The following is a 13,391-nucleotide window of genomic DNA, read 5'->3' as shown; positions in this document are numbered from 1 at the left end:
CCGAAACATGACTGAGTTACCGCTGTTGACAAACGCACGTTCTTGAATTAGCTGGTTTGCCAGTGCATAGTGTTAGTTCTTGTGCCAGTAACTTATATCTGGACTTCTTGAATCAGAGGTAGATGAAAATGTCCATAGACAATAATTTATGACCAAACAACACATGCAATGGGGCAGGGGCAGGAATCAAACCGCGATCCGACTACAGTTGTATGTGTACTTATGTACGTTATTATAATTATAAAAGCCAGGTCAATCGAAGCACAACAGGGCAAAGGGTCGATTTAAGATACTGCAGATTCCATTTAGTACACATATAAAAACATAAACATTTATTTCTACGATCATCCCTTCTCATTTCTGTTTAAGGCATTTGTAAGTTTCTTGCATTATAATGTAGTACAACCCCGGAAAAGTGTGATTATGTTTTCTAAGCTTCGTTATGAGACTAAAATATTGTTTGATCCGGCGCAATATACATTTAATTTATAATCCTAGAAAACAATTTAATCCAAACAGTCTTAACTTTGGAAACTGAAGTTTGCAAAATTTACAAACACGAAGATTTGCATCAGGGCAGGACAATACTTTCTATGTTTTTTAAATTATTTAAAAGACATTAAAGTAACCGATCGGGTAAATCACAACGCGTGACGTTTGTCTTGATACTTGAAAGTGGAAAAAGTCTAATAGTGGTTTTAGTAAGTCGATTTTCTGCAAGAGGCATTACATGCCTTTAAGCGCGCAACACGCGTATTTAACGGTCACCTATGTGGCCTCTGTTAATCTTTTTTGACTGATAAACCGCATTATGTTATTTTTCTGAACTGATTTTGCAACATCACATTTGTAAGGAGAAACACATTGTGCAAACAGTCTTAATAGCTGCATCATAGTTATATAATTACTTTAGAATGCGTTTAAACGCGTGTGTTAAATTTTCGCTTATGTTCGCGGTTTTGTTTCCTTGCGAATTCATATTTAGCGCGAATATTTGTGTCATATAAAATATATACTACCTTAATTCGCTAATCTCATCTCATAATATATGTTATAATTGTATGGTGTTTTTATAAGCCAACAATGTTGTGTTTATCAAGATTGTCATTTCAAGGTTCCTTGGTGAAATTCGGTATGAAACTGGTAAATAAATGTGAGCGATAAGATACACGCAACATTTCAAAACATTCATAAATCAGCTGCGCCCGTTGAAATGTTTTTTAATAGCATGATTAGCTGAAGGGATGATAACATTACAAGTGTATATACGCATATATGTGTGTTCTGAAATATACTTCCTGTTAATAACGGATAAAATATGGTCTTCTTTGAATGTTAAAGCATGTTAATTCAAATGTCGCCAATGAAAACTTGATCCGGTCGGTTTTGATAACAAGTTTGTGTATTTATGTTTAAGAGATTAATTTTGTTTCAAGTTCATTTAAAATAAAACGGTTTTTGAACAAAACGTGCGTATTTGCGGATGACGAGTGTAATGACTTGAATTTTGCTAATTATAAATAATTTCAAGTATAATCCTATTACAACAATAAACGTGGAATACACTCGTGCAAAAAAAAACACCCAGCAATCATGTTTGGAATAATGCTGAACTGGTGTGTCTTATGGTGTTGGTATGCTTGGTTAATATATGGCTATAATGTAGAACTGGAGAAAGTTGGTATTGCCAGGGGAGTACCAGGCTCACAGTTTGGATATGCACTCGGAATGCTGAAACCTGGCGGAACACCATATTTTGGACAAAAACTCGTGTAAGTGTTTAAATGTTTGGATTACTTCTACTCAAATAATTGTGGTTTGTAAAATTAAATAATATTTTTGAAATACATACAATGAAAAGATCCGTTTGTTGAAAAAAGGTACCTTTTGGTTTCCAATGAAAGACATAAACATGTTAACACATGTTCCTTATTTTGTAATAAAGGCTTTATGCCGAAACGTAAATGAAACGAGACATAGTCCGATGCCATGTATATTTTGAATACAAATATATTGTTGTCTTACGTTTATAATGGTTTGACAGTTAACCGTTACTAATTTAGAATATCCAAGCCAATGTGGACATATATTCACAAAATATATACATTAACATATTGAACCCCAAACTGCATTTTTAATGTGATATCTTTGGTTAGTTGATACTGTATTAGCTCAACCTAACATTTAGTTTGTTTAAGTAAACATTATGTTGGGTTGCGGTTAAATTATGATGGGTTTAGTCGACATTATGCGAGGTTAATTTGACATTATGTTGGGTTAAGTTGAAATTATGTTGAGTCCAGTTTTCATTATTTGGTATTGTTAATCCAGTTAGGGAATCAAATTGTACGCTAATGACTCATTACACTGTAGGCGTGAATTTCAAGACTTGGGAACCTAGTTGTACGCTCATGACCCATTACACTGTAGGCGTGTATTTTAAGACTTGGTAACTTAGTTGTACGCTCATGACTCATTACACTGTAAGCGTGTATTTTAAGACTTGAGAACCTAGTTTTACGCTAATGACTCATTACACTGTAGGCATGTATTTTAAGACTTGAGAACCTAGTTGTACGCTCATGACGCATTGCACTATAGGCGTGTATTTTTAGACCTGGGAACCTAGTTATTCGTTGATGACATATTACACTGTAGGCGTGTATTTTAAGACTTGCGAACCTAGTTGTACGCTCATGACTCATTACCCTGTAGGCGTGCATATCAAAACGTGGGAACCTAGTTGTACGCTCATGACACATTACACTGTAGGCGAGTATTTTAAGACTTGGAAACCTAGTTGTACGCTCATGACTCATTACACTGTAGCGTGTATTTTCAGACTTGGAAACCTAGTTGTACGCTCATGACTCATTACACTTTAGGCGTGTATTTTAAGAGTTGGGAACTTAGTTGTACGCTCAAGACTCATTACTCTGTAGGCGTGTATTTTAAGATTTGGGAACCTAATTGTACGCTCATGACTCATTGCACTGTAGGCGTGTATTTAAAGACATGAGAACCTAGCTGTACGCTCATTACTCATTACACTGTAGGCGTGTATATTAAAACGTAGGAACCTAGTTGTACGCCAATGACTATTTACACTGTAGGCGTGCTTTTTAAGACTGGGGAACCTAGTTGTACGCCAATGACTCATTACACTGTAGGCGTGCATTTTGAGACTTGGGAACCTAGTTGTAAGACAATGACTCATTACACTGAAGGCGTGTAGTTAAAGACTTGGGAACCTAGTCGTACGCTCATGACTCATTACACCGTAGGCGTGTATAAGTTGAGGTCCCTTCACTAGTCACTGTAGTACCTTTCGAAAGTCATGTTGCAAAATACAGTTTCACAAAGGAAACTTACATAAAATGGTATACTTACACGTTTAACCATTATAAGTACGAGAATCGTTTCATTCGCTCTGGTTGCTTCTCTAACATTTTAATAATTCCTTCTTAGAAACGTTTACAGTGAAAACCTATCTACACGTTATAACTCGTATAATTCGAACATAAATTCGCAAAAGGATCGCCCCAATTGTTTCAGATGCTTTTTTTCAGAGAATTATGAAGGAAAGATGACTTTTTTTAAAGCATATGGTGCCTTTTCATGTTTTAGTAAAGTGACAACATTGAAAAAAGTTGTTTCAGATTCGCAAATTTTCGTTTTAGATGATATTTGTGAGGAAACAGTAATACTGAACATATACCATAGTCTAATATAGCCATTATATGCATCTTTTGACGATTTAAAAACCTGAATATTATAACCTGAATATTATAAAGCGTTGCAACGCGAAACGATTGAATAATTTGGAGAGTTAATTCTGTTGTTGTCGTCTAATTTTGTAAAACTACGAAGATTGATTATTTAAAGTATAAAATATGTCTCGCATGTATACTTGGCAGGATGGCCGAGCGGTCTAATTGGTTTTAACTCCAGGACACCAGGGGTCACTGGTTCAAGCCCTACTGAGGGCTACTGTTTGTTTTTTTGTTAAATTTGATTCTTGATTGTTTTACTGGAGCTTTTTAGATCAAATGTTTAAATTTATCATTATAAAGCATTCAATGACAAGCTTCAAAACATGCCAAAATCTGTGAAAAGGCCCCTTTAAGTGGCTAGTACGCTTTTGGGGATTTTCGATCAGTAGCCAAAAGGTTGTGCCTTTATCGCTTATCTACTTGCTGTTGTGTCAAATACCGATTGGTTTATGGCACACGTTCGATATATATAACTTTTCAAAAAGATATAACGTGTACAAACACTAAATGCGCAGACATTAATGAATTGAGAAACGTTACGTAATTTTAAGGCGTCAAAGTTACGTAATAAATAGGTCAACTACTTGGTATTATTTGTTAATACGACACATCGACAAAGTTTTAGATTCTGCAACAAATACGAGTATACCTGCCGGTACAGCTTAAACTTTGCCATCATGAATTCAATTAAAGTAAACAAAGTGAATTGTTGTTCAATAATTAGACAATTACAATATACATGAATTTAGTTTTAGTTGTATGTGCTTAATAGTTGTTTGATTTCCCATCACTTATTCTTCCTGAATGATCTGCCGATTTCAATTGTACGCCAATGACTCATTACACTGTAGGCGTGTATATTAAAACATGGGAACCTAGTCGGCTAGTAACAACCATCAAACCCGGTAGATAAAGTCATATATTGTATTCACGGAATACTTTTGCTTGATAACTGATCTCACTTAAAACAATGATATTACAAGTGTTTCTTAAAATAAGTCAGTGGGATTGGGGAAACTCCTGGTTAATTTAAAAAGTGCTTTTCCAGTGAACTTCGTCAAATTGAATGAGTAAAGATAGTTAGCTATGATCAAATGTCAATAAATACAGCACATTATTTACACGACATCTTATTTGTCAGAACATTAAGCACAAAGGGTGAGTGCGAAACATTGTAATTTATTTATTTGTCTAACTTGAATACCAACATTCAATCCCGAGTGCTGTGTTACACTTTTCAGCAATTCTTTTTTTGCCATCAATAAAGGACCATTTACTTTAACAAGAATCTCTTCTGTTGATGCAGCTTTGTAAAATTCAGAAGGCGTCTATGCCAACGTTAAATTGGACTGTGTTAAATCGCACTAGTTATATTGTGTCTTTAAATCTATTAAATTACAAACAATCTTAATCTAATATTTTGCATGCAAACCTCGAGCACAGTGCTAGTGCGAAACACAATCGAACAAACGGAAATGTTACGTGCATGAATATATTAAGTGGCATGCGTTCGAACAATTAAGTTTGTTATTAAACCAGCCGGTCCCATAAGTATTAGTAAGTATTTAATGATTGTTGTAAATGGTGAACCTAGATTCTCTCACGCCACACATCAATTGCTAAACTTTAAAATAAAATTCATGAGAACAACAGCACAAAACAGCACAAAACAATGTTTATGGATATTACTGCTCTGTAAACGATCTAAGCAATTTACTTATGAACTTATAAGTTGAAGTTATTAGTTGGACATATTTTCTTACAATCGAAAGTTTGATTTGTTTGAAAGTATTTTAAACTATACACTGGGCATTTACTTAAACTATTCACTTGCAGCATGTTATAATTATATTATTTGACGTTTTATTTTGAAATGTTAACTAAATATATTTTCGTAACATATGGGTCCCAACTGATATACATACAAAATTCTTAATGTTACTATGTATAAAAACTGATTTTTAATAAAATATTTGCTTCAAAACAAACGTGTATTAAAATTTTCAAAATCGCAATAGAAAAACATATGAACGTATAAGGAATATATTAACCGGGTAAATATTTTCTTCAAAACATTTTAGATTGCTCGTGGGAAGCCCAAATATGACGGTCAATAATACCATAGCCCACGGGGAAGTAAGCGCGTGTGAAAATCTCAACATGAAGAACATAGTGTGCACAAAATTGAACGTAACTGACGGGGCGCTGGGGCCAAGCAAATGTGGTAAGTAACACTGAAGAAACGTATAATCCCCAAGTTATTATAGAGGAAATGCGGTAGGTTACGCAAAAGAAAATCAACGGATACTCCCCAAGTTATTATATAGTGAATGCGGTACATAACGCTGAAGAAAATCTACTGACAAATTATTAAAGAGTAAATGCGGGAGGTCACGCCGTAAAAAATCAAAGGATACTCCCCAAATTATTATAGAGTAAATACAGTAGGTCACGCTGAAGAGAATCAACGGCTACTCCCAAGTTATTATAGGGAAGAGGACAACGACAACGAGCGAGGCATGGTATTGTAATGCGCATTGGGGGTTAGAGGGTTAGGGTAATGGGTGGGGTTAGGGTTAGGGGTCGGATTTGGGTTAGGGTCAGCCTTAACCCTTACCTTAACCCTAACCCGACCCCTAACCTTAACCCTAACCCTAACCCTAACCATAACCCATGGTTATCTCCCGCTGTCGTTGTCCGCTTCCCGTTATTATAGAGTAAATGCGGTAGGTCACGCTGAAGAAAATAAACGGCTACTCCCAAGTTATTATAGAGTAAATGAGGTAGGTCACGCGGAAGAAAATCAACGGCTATTCCCAAGTTATTATAGAGTTAATGAGGGAGGTCACGCGGAAGAAAATCAACGGCTTCTCTCAAGTAAGTATAGAGTAAATGCGGTAGATCACGCTGAAGAAAATCAACGGCTACTCTCCAATAGCTTTCAGGGCCCGCCGGTTGCTCAAAACGTTAACGGCCAGTTAATGTAACCGTCTGTTAACTTCAGACCAAAATGAAGTTTATTTTAAAAGTGTTGTGATTCTCAACCATATTCAAATTATTTGCGCATACCAATTGGTTAACAATTAATCAGTAGATAATGTACGTATTGTCACCAGCAGCTGTCGTTTATTATGGGAGACACGTGACTTATTGTTTCTGCAATATAGGATAGTCAATTCAAGCAATGTTTGATGGCACTCACTCTGTTACTTCCCTTTCGACGAAAGTCTGTTGTTTAACGTTTTAAAGTCCGTTATACATATACATGTAATACAAACGGATTTAATGCAGATTTTAAATTACCTAAACTTTAAACAATTCAAACAAAGTTTTCCATACAATTTCAAACGGCAGTTTAATATTTTATAAAGGACGTATCGGTAAGCATTTAAATAACTTCATGTAGCGTAAGGCGATATGAGACATGAACAAATACATACCTTCCAAAAAGGAACATCAAGAACCAAGAATGTAACATTTTTTTCACAATGTTGATGTATACAATGATAAGAATGGAATCTGCAATCTTAAGTTTTAACTTCGGACGTAATGAAGTAAGATGCATTTTTTGCAGAATATGTTGTCAATATTATTTGACGTAAGTTTGAATAAATGTTAAAACATTATGGTTGTGCCTTAATACACAATAATGGACACCTGCTTGTGGGTATGAAGCTGCAATGACTGTTGATTGCTCATAATGTATCTGTTTACTTGTTATGTCTATATGCGTTTTATTATTTAAATTTTCACGAATGCTGTTAGTTGATTATGATTATGTTGTGATGAGAGTAGCTGATAATCGCCGTTCATTACAGACCGTCTTCGAGAGACAGACAAGAATAAAACAATTTGTGAAACAGACAGTAGACTAGGGGCCACTATAGCCATCAATAAGAAATACCGCGAACAACCTGAAAACTACATTCCACTGGTGACGGTACGTTTTATTCTAATATTACGTTTAATGCTTTACGTTTCAGGAATGTTTTGACCCTACATGACCTGTATGGGGATGTATTGATTCAAAATAAAATATCATATCCATATCGTTAATATTTTCTATCAACTGACATTAATCGCTTACTGCACATTTTTCTCTGCAAAAGTCTATTGATGCCCCCTTATAAGGATTGATGGGGTTGATGCATGGTTATCGAATATACTAGGTCAAAAGCCTTCACGGACAATATTCTTCGTACCATGGTTACGCAGGAACATCGGAGGACGTTACCCCAGGGTTAAAATCCAAGCCTGCCTGAATGACAGACAAGTCAGAGCGGTGGAAAATTCGGTTCAGTATTTGATAATAAGGATTTGAATATTGTTGTTAAAAATTGCCCGAGTCTGTGAAATCGCTGCGAATAATGAACAGAGATGATAAGCTCGAACGCGTTTTTAAAAAGCAAATTTTTACTCTTTAAGGTTAAGCATTTGTTTGAATATGAACGTGTCACATACTTCCACTGATCCACACATCGAAAGTTTTACCACCTTTAATAAAAAAAAACACAATGTTTGATTATACCTTGCGGATTTCTTGCTATTTGATAAAAAAGGCTCTTGTTTACTGTAAATCAAACATGCATTTAGATGAAACATTACACGATTAAGCAGTCTCAGATACTTGAATAATAATTAAGAAACGTCCTCAACAACACGTGTTGAAGTCAAATTTTGTATTTCGTAACGTTTTTGAAAGGATCATTATTAGGTTCAAAGAGGAATTAGCTATTGTTGAAATAAACATTCTGACCAATTTTTACTAAGCTGGATTCATTAATAATGTGTCTTCTTAAATAACGACAATGTTGTTACAAGATTCGGCCTGGTGATCTAGTGTTACCTTATATTACCCAGAATCAAACTTGGGCTATAGAATTTTAATATAAACATGCTGTTTAAGTGTAAGTGACCTATTCCATTCTCTAAGTATTTAACGGCGTGTTGTAACCGTTTGATTAGTTTAACTTGTTTAACTGTTTTGGAGGATTACATAGACACCATGTCAATTAAGTATTACCCGAGAGTGACAGTTTGAGTTCATAGGGGGAAATATTTCAATTGCATGCATTTATTCTTGGAGAATGACATAGACACCATGTCAATTAAGTATTACCCGAGAGTGACAGTTTGAGTTCATAGGGGGAAATATTTCAATTGCATACATTTAATCGTTACAAGATCACAAGATCGTCTGAACACATTAAGATCATGTGTCACTGAATCTAAATATTTAAAAGTGTGAACTCTTTCCGATCTTTGTTAATTATTTTATCTCGTATGCGATACTTTAAATTTAAACACAGAGCACATAACATTATCATGCGCCGGTACCGAAATCCCCGCTGTACAAACCTTCAAGTGTAAAAAAATACTGATTTAGGTTTAAATAAAGGGAACAATAGTATTTTTGGCCACCAAAAAGCACTTCCGCGTCAACAAAACGATTGAAATTATGTCAGAAACCCAGCTTTTCATTGTATATATTGCAATACACCATCGGCCGCCGAGAGCGGAATACTGCGCTTGGCCGCTAAACAATGTGGATTGCATCAAATTAAATGTCAATTTTCGATTTTATTACAAAAATAAACACTGCCTTTTTATAAATATGTCAAGCAAGTACACTTAACAAAAAAATCGATATATCTTTATGTAATGTAGAAAAGTAAAGCGCTTTATATATAACAATGTTTTATAATGTCTCTCTGGTTGAGAAAAAAAACTAAACAAAACCATGTAGAACATATATGTTTTCATAATTAAAAAAAAATATTTAATGATGCACGTGATGTTTTATAATTGATATAAGTTCACGTGTCATTGAACAAGTGAAGGGAGAGATGCGAATTAAATTACACATAATTAAAAAATGATACTATACTGTCAGCTTGATTTATAAATTGTGTTCCATCGCGCCAATATATTCATTGTTCCATGAAATTGTGTATAAAAGCAAAACGATTGAAATTATGTCAGAAATCCTGCTTTTCACATGAAATGATCTTTAACACTTTATTTATTCCAATCAGGTAATTAATAATAATAGGGGAAGTCTATACTGTGTATTAGAAACTTGTTGTGGTGATCCCTATCTTATCCGCTCAATACACATCCACCTGGCTACTGTACAGAAAAAATTAGATTTACTTCCAAAATAACTGATTTCATTAATTGCTAACTTGTTGTCTACATTTTAAATTAACAACGATAATGGATCAACATCACCGTTGCACAATTATTAAGTTCACAGTAATCTGTACTTTAAATAGATAGCCTAATTAAAGACGGTGCTAATAAAGAACAAAGCGTGAATGTGGATATTAAGAAATTAGATCCTTTTTTGCATGACACTGGCAGTATATCATTTTATCTTATATAAATAAGCCACATTTAAGACATGGATAAAATTAAAATAAGACACATTTGAATCTTTCATTTCTTGAAAAAAAATAAGCACGCAGTCACATATAAATAAGATACATTGAAGACACAGAAAAAAATAAATAAGACACATTTGCATCTTTCACTAAATTTTCTTAAAAAAAACATGTGAAACTGAAGAAAAACATTTATTACTGACACATTATTCTAAAAGTCGACTGACAACTTAAGTTCAAAGAGGGATTTACAATTAAATAAGATCCATTTTCGCATGATGCTGGTTGTAGAGCAAGCAATACATTTCTTACTGACACATTATTCTAAAAGTCGACAGGCAACATAAATTCAAAGACGGAACCACAATTAAATAAGATCAATTTTCGCATGATACTGGTTGTATAGCAAGTAGTCACATATTAATTACAGCTTGCATTAGTTGCAATAATTTTGTTAAGTGCGCGTGCTTCTGAACGTTGCGTTAAGCGAGAGTGTTGTCATTTTGTTAGTTTTATATTTTGGTATTATGTATGATTATTGCTTGTTTTGAATTTGAAATAAACGCTTTCTGGCAAATAAGCATCGTCTTAATTTTAATACAAATAATGAACATTTGACATACAAAATGTCCAATAACATACCGGCAATAACATTATATATATGTTAATTTCTGTGCATGTTTATACCGAAATTATAGCCGACATCGGCAGTTAGGGAAATTTAGTGACACACTTTAACACATCAAACATGCATGATAGTTCTTTTTTCATATGATATTCCCCTGGTTGCTTACCGGTGTATTGGTGCAGTTGATAACCCCGCCGGGACTACAGTAGGGTGCTAATACACACGTGTATCGTGTTCAATACAATCGTCTTAATTTTAATACAAATAATGAACATTTGACATACAAAATGTCCAATAACATATCGGCATTAACATTATATATATGTTAATTTCTTTCCATGTTTATACCGAAATTATAGCCGACATCGGCAGTTAGGGAAATTTTGTGACACACTTTAACAAATCAAACATGCATGATAGTTCTTTTTTCATATGATATTCCCCTGGTTGCTTACCGGTGTATTGGTGCAGTTGATAACCCCGCCGGGACTACAGTAGGGTGCTAATACACACGTGTATCGTGTTCAATACCCGATCCATGCTACAACGTGTAAGAACGGGAATTTCGGTAATTCTACCCTTTTAAGCTTGCGCACCTCTAATGGGCACATATCCAAATATAATTTAATTAATTATTTTCCTAATCAGCATCATTTCACTAAACTACATGCAAATTTGTAGGTAGCTTTCCATGCTTAAAAAAAAAATAAACCGATTTTTTCATAAGTCCCATAATTCATTCAAATTTCCAAATATGGGCATGCAGTTGGTGTGTACAGATGCAGTAAAGGTGTTTAAAGTTTAAACAAGATGAAATAAGTATTCTTTTACAGACATTTATTTTTTACAAATTTTAATCTATGGAATAGCGCCATGAAATGTAAGTGATTTCAGCCAAGTAAAAATTGGGTCGGTTAAAAACAAAGTGTCATAAAATTCAAAATAGTATCATTTAAGTTATATTTTAAATTAAGTTTTTATAGAAACACTATATACAGCAAAAATACCAAAAAATAGACAGATTTACCGTTTACTTTTTGAAATAAAAATAAAAATGCAACATGCATCATTCGTATTTTCAGCAGTAAATTAATCAATTTAGCCATAACGTTGTTTTAATTTTAAAATTGAAGGATGTGCATACAATTTTCAACATATTTAACAATAAACATAGCTTATGTGCTATATTAAATCAAATTACGTTAGAAAAGAAATAAAACGCGTCGCAAAAAGTATGCGATGTCGGCAGGAATCGAACCTGCGCGGGAAAATCCCAAAAGATGTCAATTTCATCGCCTTACCCACTCGGCCACGCCAACTTTACATCTGTGTAACCTTAAATTAGATATATATATAAGTAAACAGGTAAAAAGGCTCGCTCGATCTTTGAAGAAATCGCGAAATCGTATTTTTCAGATGATAATTGGATCAAAGTCAATATTTAAAGTGAAAATAATGTAATCTAAATGAATAAGTTAAACATATATCAAAATTCGAAGTTTGAAAAAAATAAAATGCATCTCTCGGAAATAAGCGATCATTGAAGATCGGCAATGGCTTATGTATGAAGTGAAAGGACAGTTGAAAGTTTCCATTTTGCACGTTAATGATTCTGATAATATGGTGACAAAGGCAGCAGTCCTATGCAGTATTGTGTTTGACCGGAGAGTAGCGTGATCTGTGTCGGTGTTGGGCGCTCTGAGGGCGCAATCCGGCTACATAGGTACATAGAAACCTCTTGTGGCTATAGTCCATGGATCGGGTTCGGCAGACAGGGAACATGTACATTTTTATATGTATGTTTTATAACTTAATTACCTAAACGTATATTTATCCTGGTTACTTATTTACTGAGGTATGAGTTAGTCGCAATGATTGTAGATACGTTGTACTATATTTAGTAAGTATTTGGAGGACGAGTGGCACGGGCACGCGCTTTATTATCACTTATGCAAGGAACGCGTTTTGTTTATATACGTATTTTTGATATTCCGATTGGCTTAAGGGAGGTAACTTATTCAAGTAAAACGCGATTTTTTTTTCAATGCCTTTTTATAACTCTTGTTTAATTAATTACATACGAATATACAGCTAAATTTAAGATGATTTTTACCAGAAAAAAAATTCGGAGAAAGATATATTGAGATTTTGATATTCCATAGAATGCGAGTCTCCATATATATTTTCTATTGCAGGGGAGGTAATTTAAAATTTTTAAAGTCTCCGAATTGGTCTTTGTTGTATCTATTTACGTTTATTTTCAAGCTTATGGCGATTAAAAAAATAATTATTATTAGTATATGCTCACATGGATATTGGTACGGATATATCGTGTTCATATAACTGTTACTACATCCATTTCATTCATCATTCAGGTCGGGCTACACAAATCTCGTGAAGAGGCCAGTAGGACCTGTAAACAAACTCTCATACACACACTCTTCACTCATCGTGGCGCTCTCGCATGTCTGAGGCGATATATAAGATCGATGTCATATATAATACTGTATTCGCTGGTATTTTCGGTTGATATGTTTGATTGCTTAGGACGCAATGAATATAGTGTATTTATATTTAATCGAAGTGAGCTCATTGTTGTTTCTGGCG

General features: G+C 34.2%; 1 protein-coding gene across 1 annotated transcript in view; it reads left to right on the top strand.

Moving 5' to 3' along the window:
- The first annotated feature begins 1,236 nt into the window (after positions 1-1,236).
- LOC127863843 (uncharacterized) overlaps positions 1,237-13,391 on the top strand; it is a 32,714-nt gene continuing 20,559 nt past the window's right edge. Inside the window, exons 1-3 of the mRNA XM_052403515.1 lie at positions 1,237-1,772; positions 5,855-5,997; positions 7,592-7,713. Of these exons, the coding sequence (XP_052259475.1) occupies positions 1,594-1,772; positions 5,855-5,997; positions 7,592-7,713 (444 nt within the window). The 5' untranslated portion in view covers positions 1,237-1,593. The remainder of the gene's footprint in view (positions 1,773-5,854; positions 5,998-7,591; positions 7,714-13,391) is intronic.

Source organism: Dreissena polymorpha, unplaced genomic scaffold (genome assembly GCF_020536995.1).
Source record: "Dreissena polymorpha isolate Duluth1 unplaced genomic scaffold, UMN_Dpol_1.0 chrUn046, whole genome shotgun sequence".
Classification (NCBI taxonomy): Eukaryota; Metazoa; Mollusca; class Bivalvia; order Myida; family Dreissenidae; genus Dreissena; species Dreissena polymorpha.
This window is presented reverse-complemented; position numbering and strand designations above follow the sequence as displayed.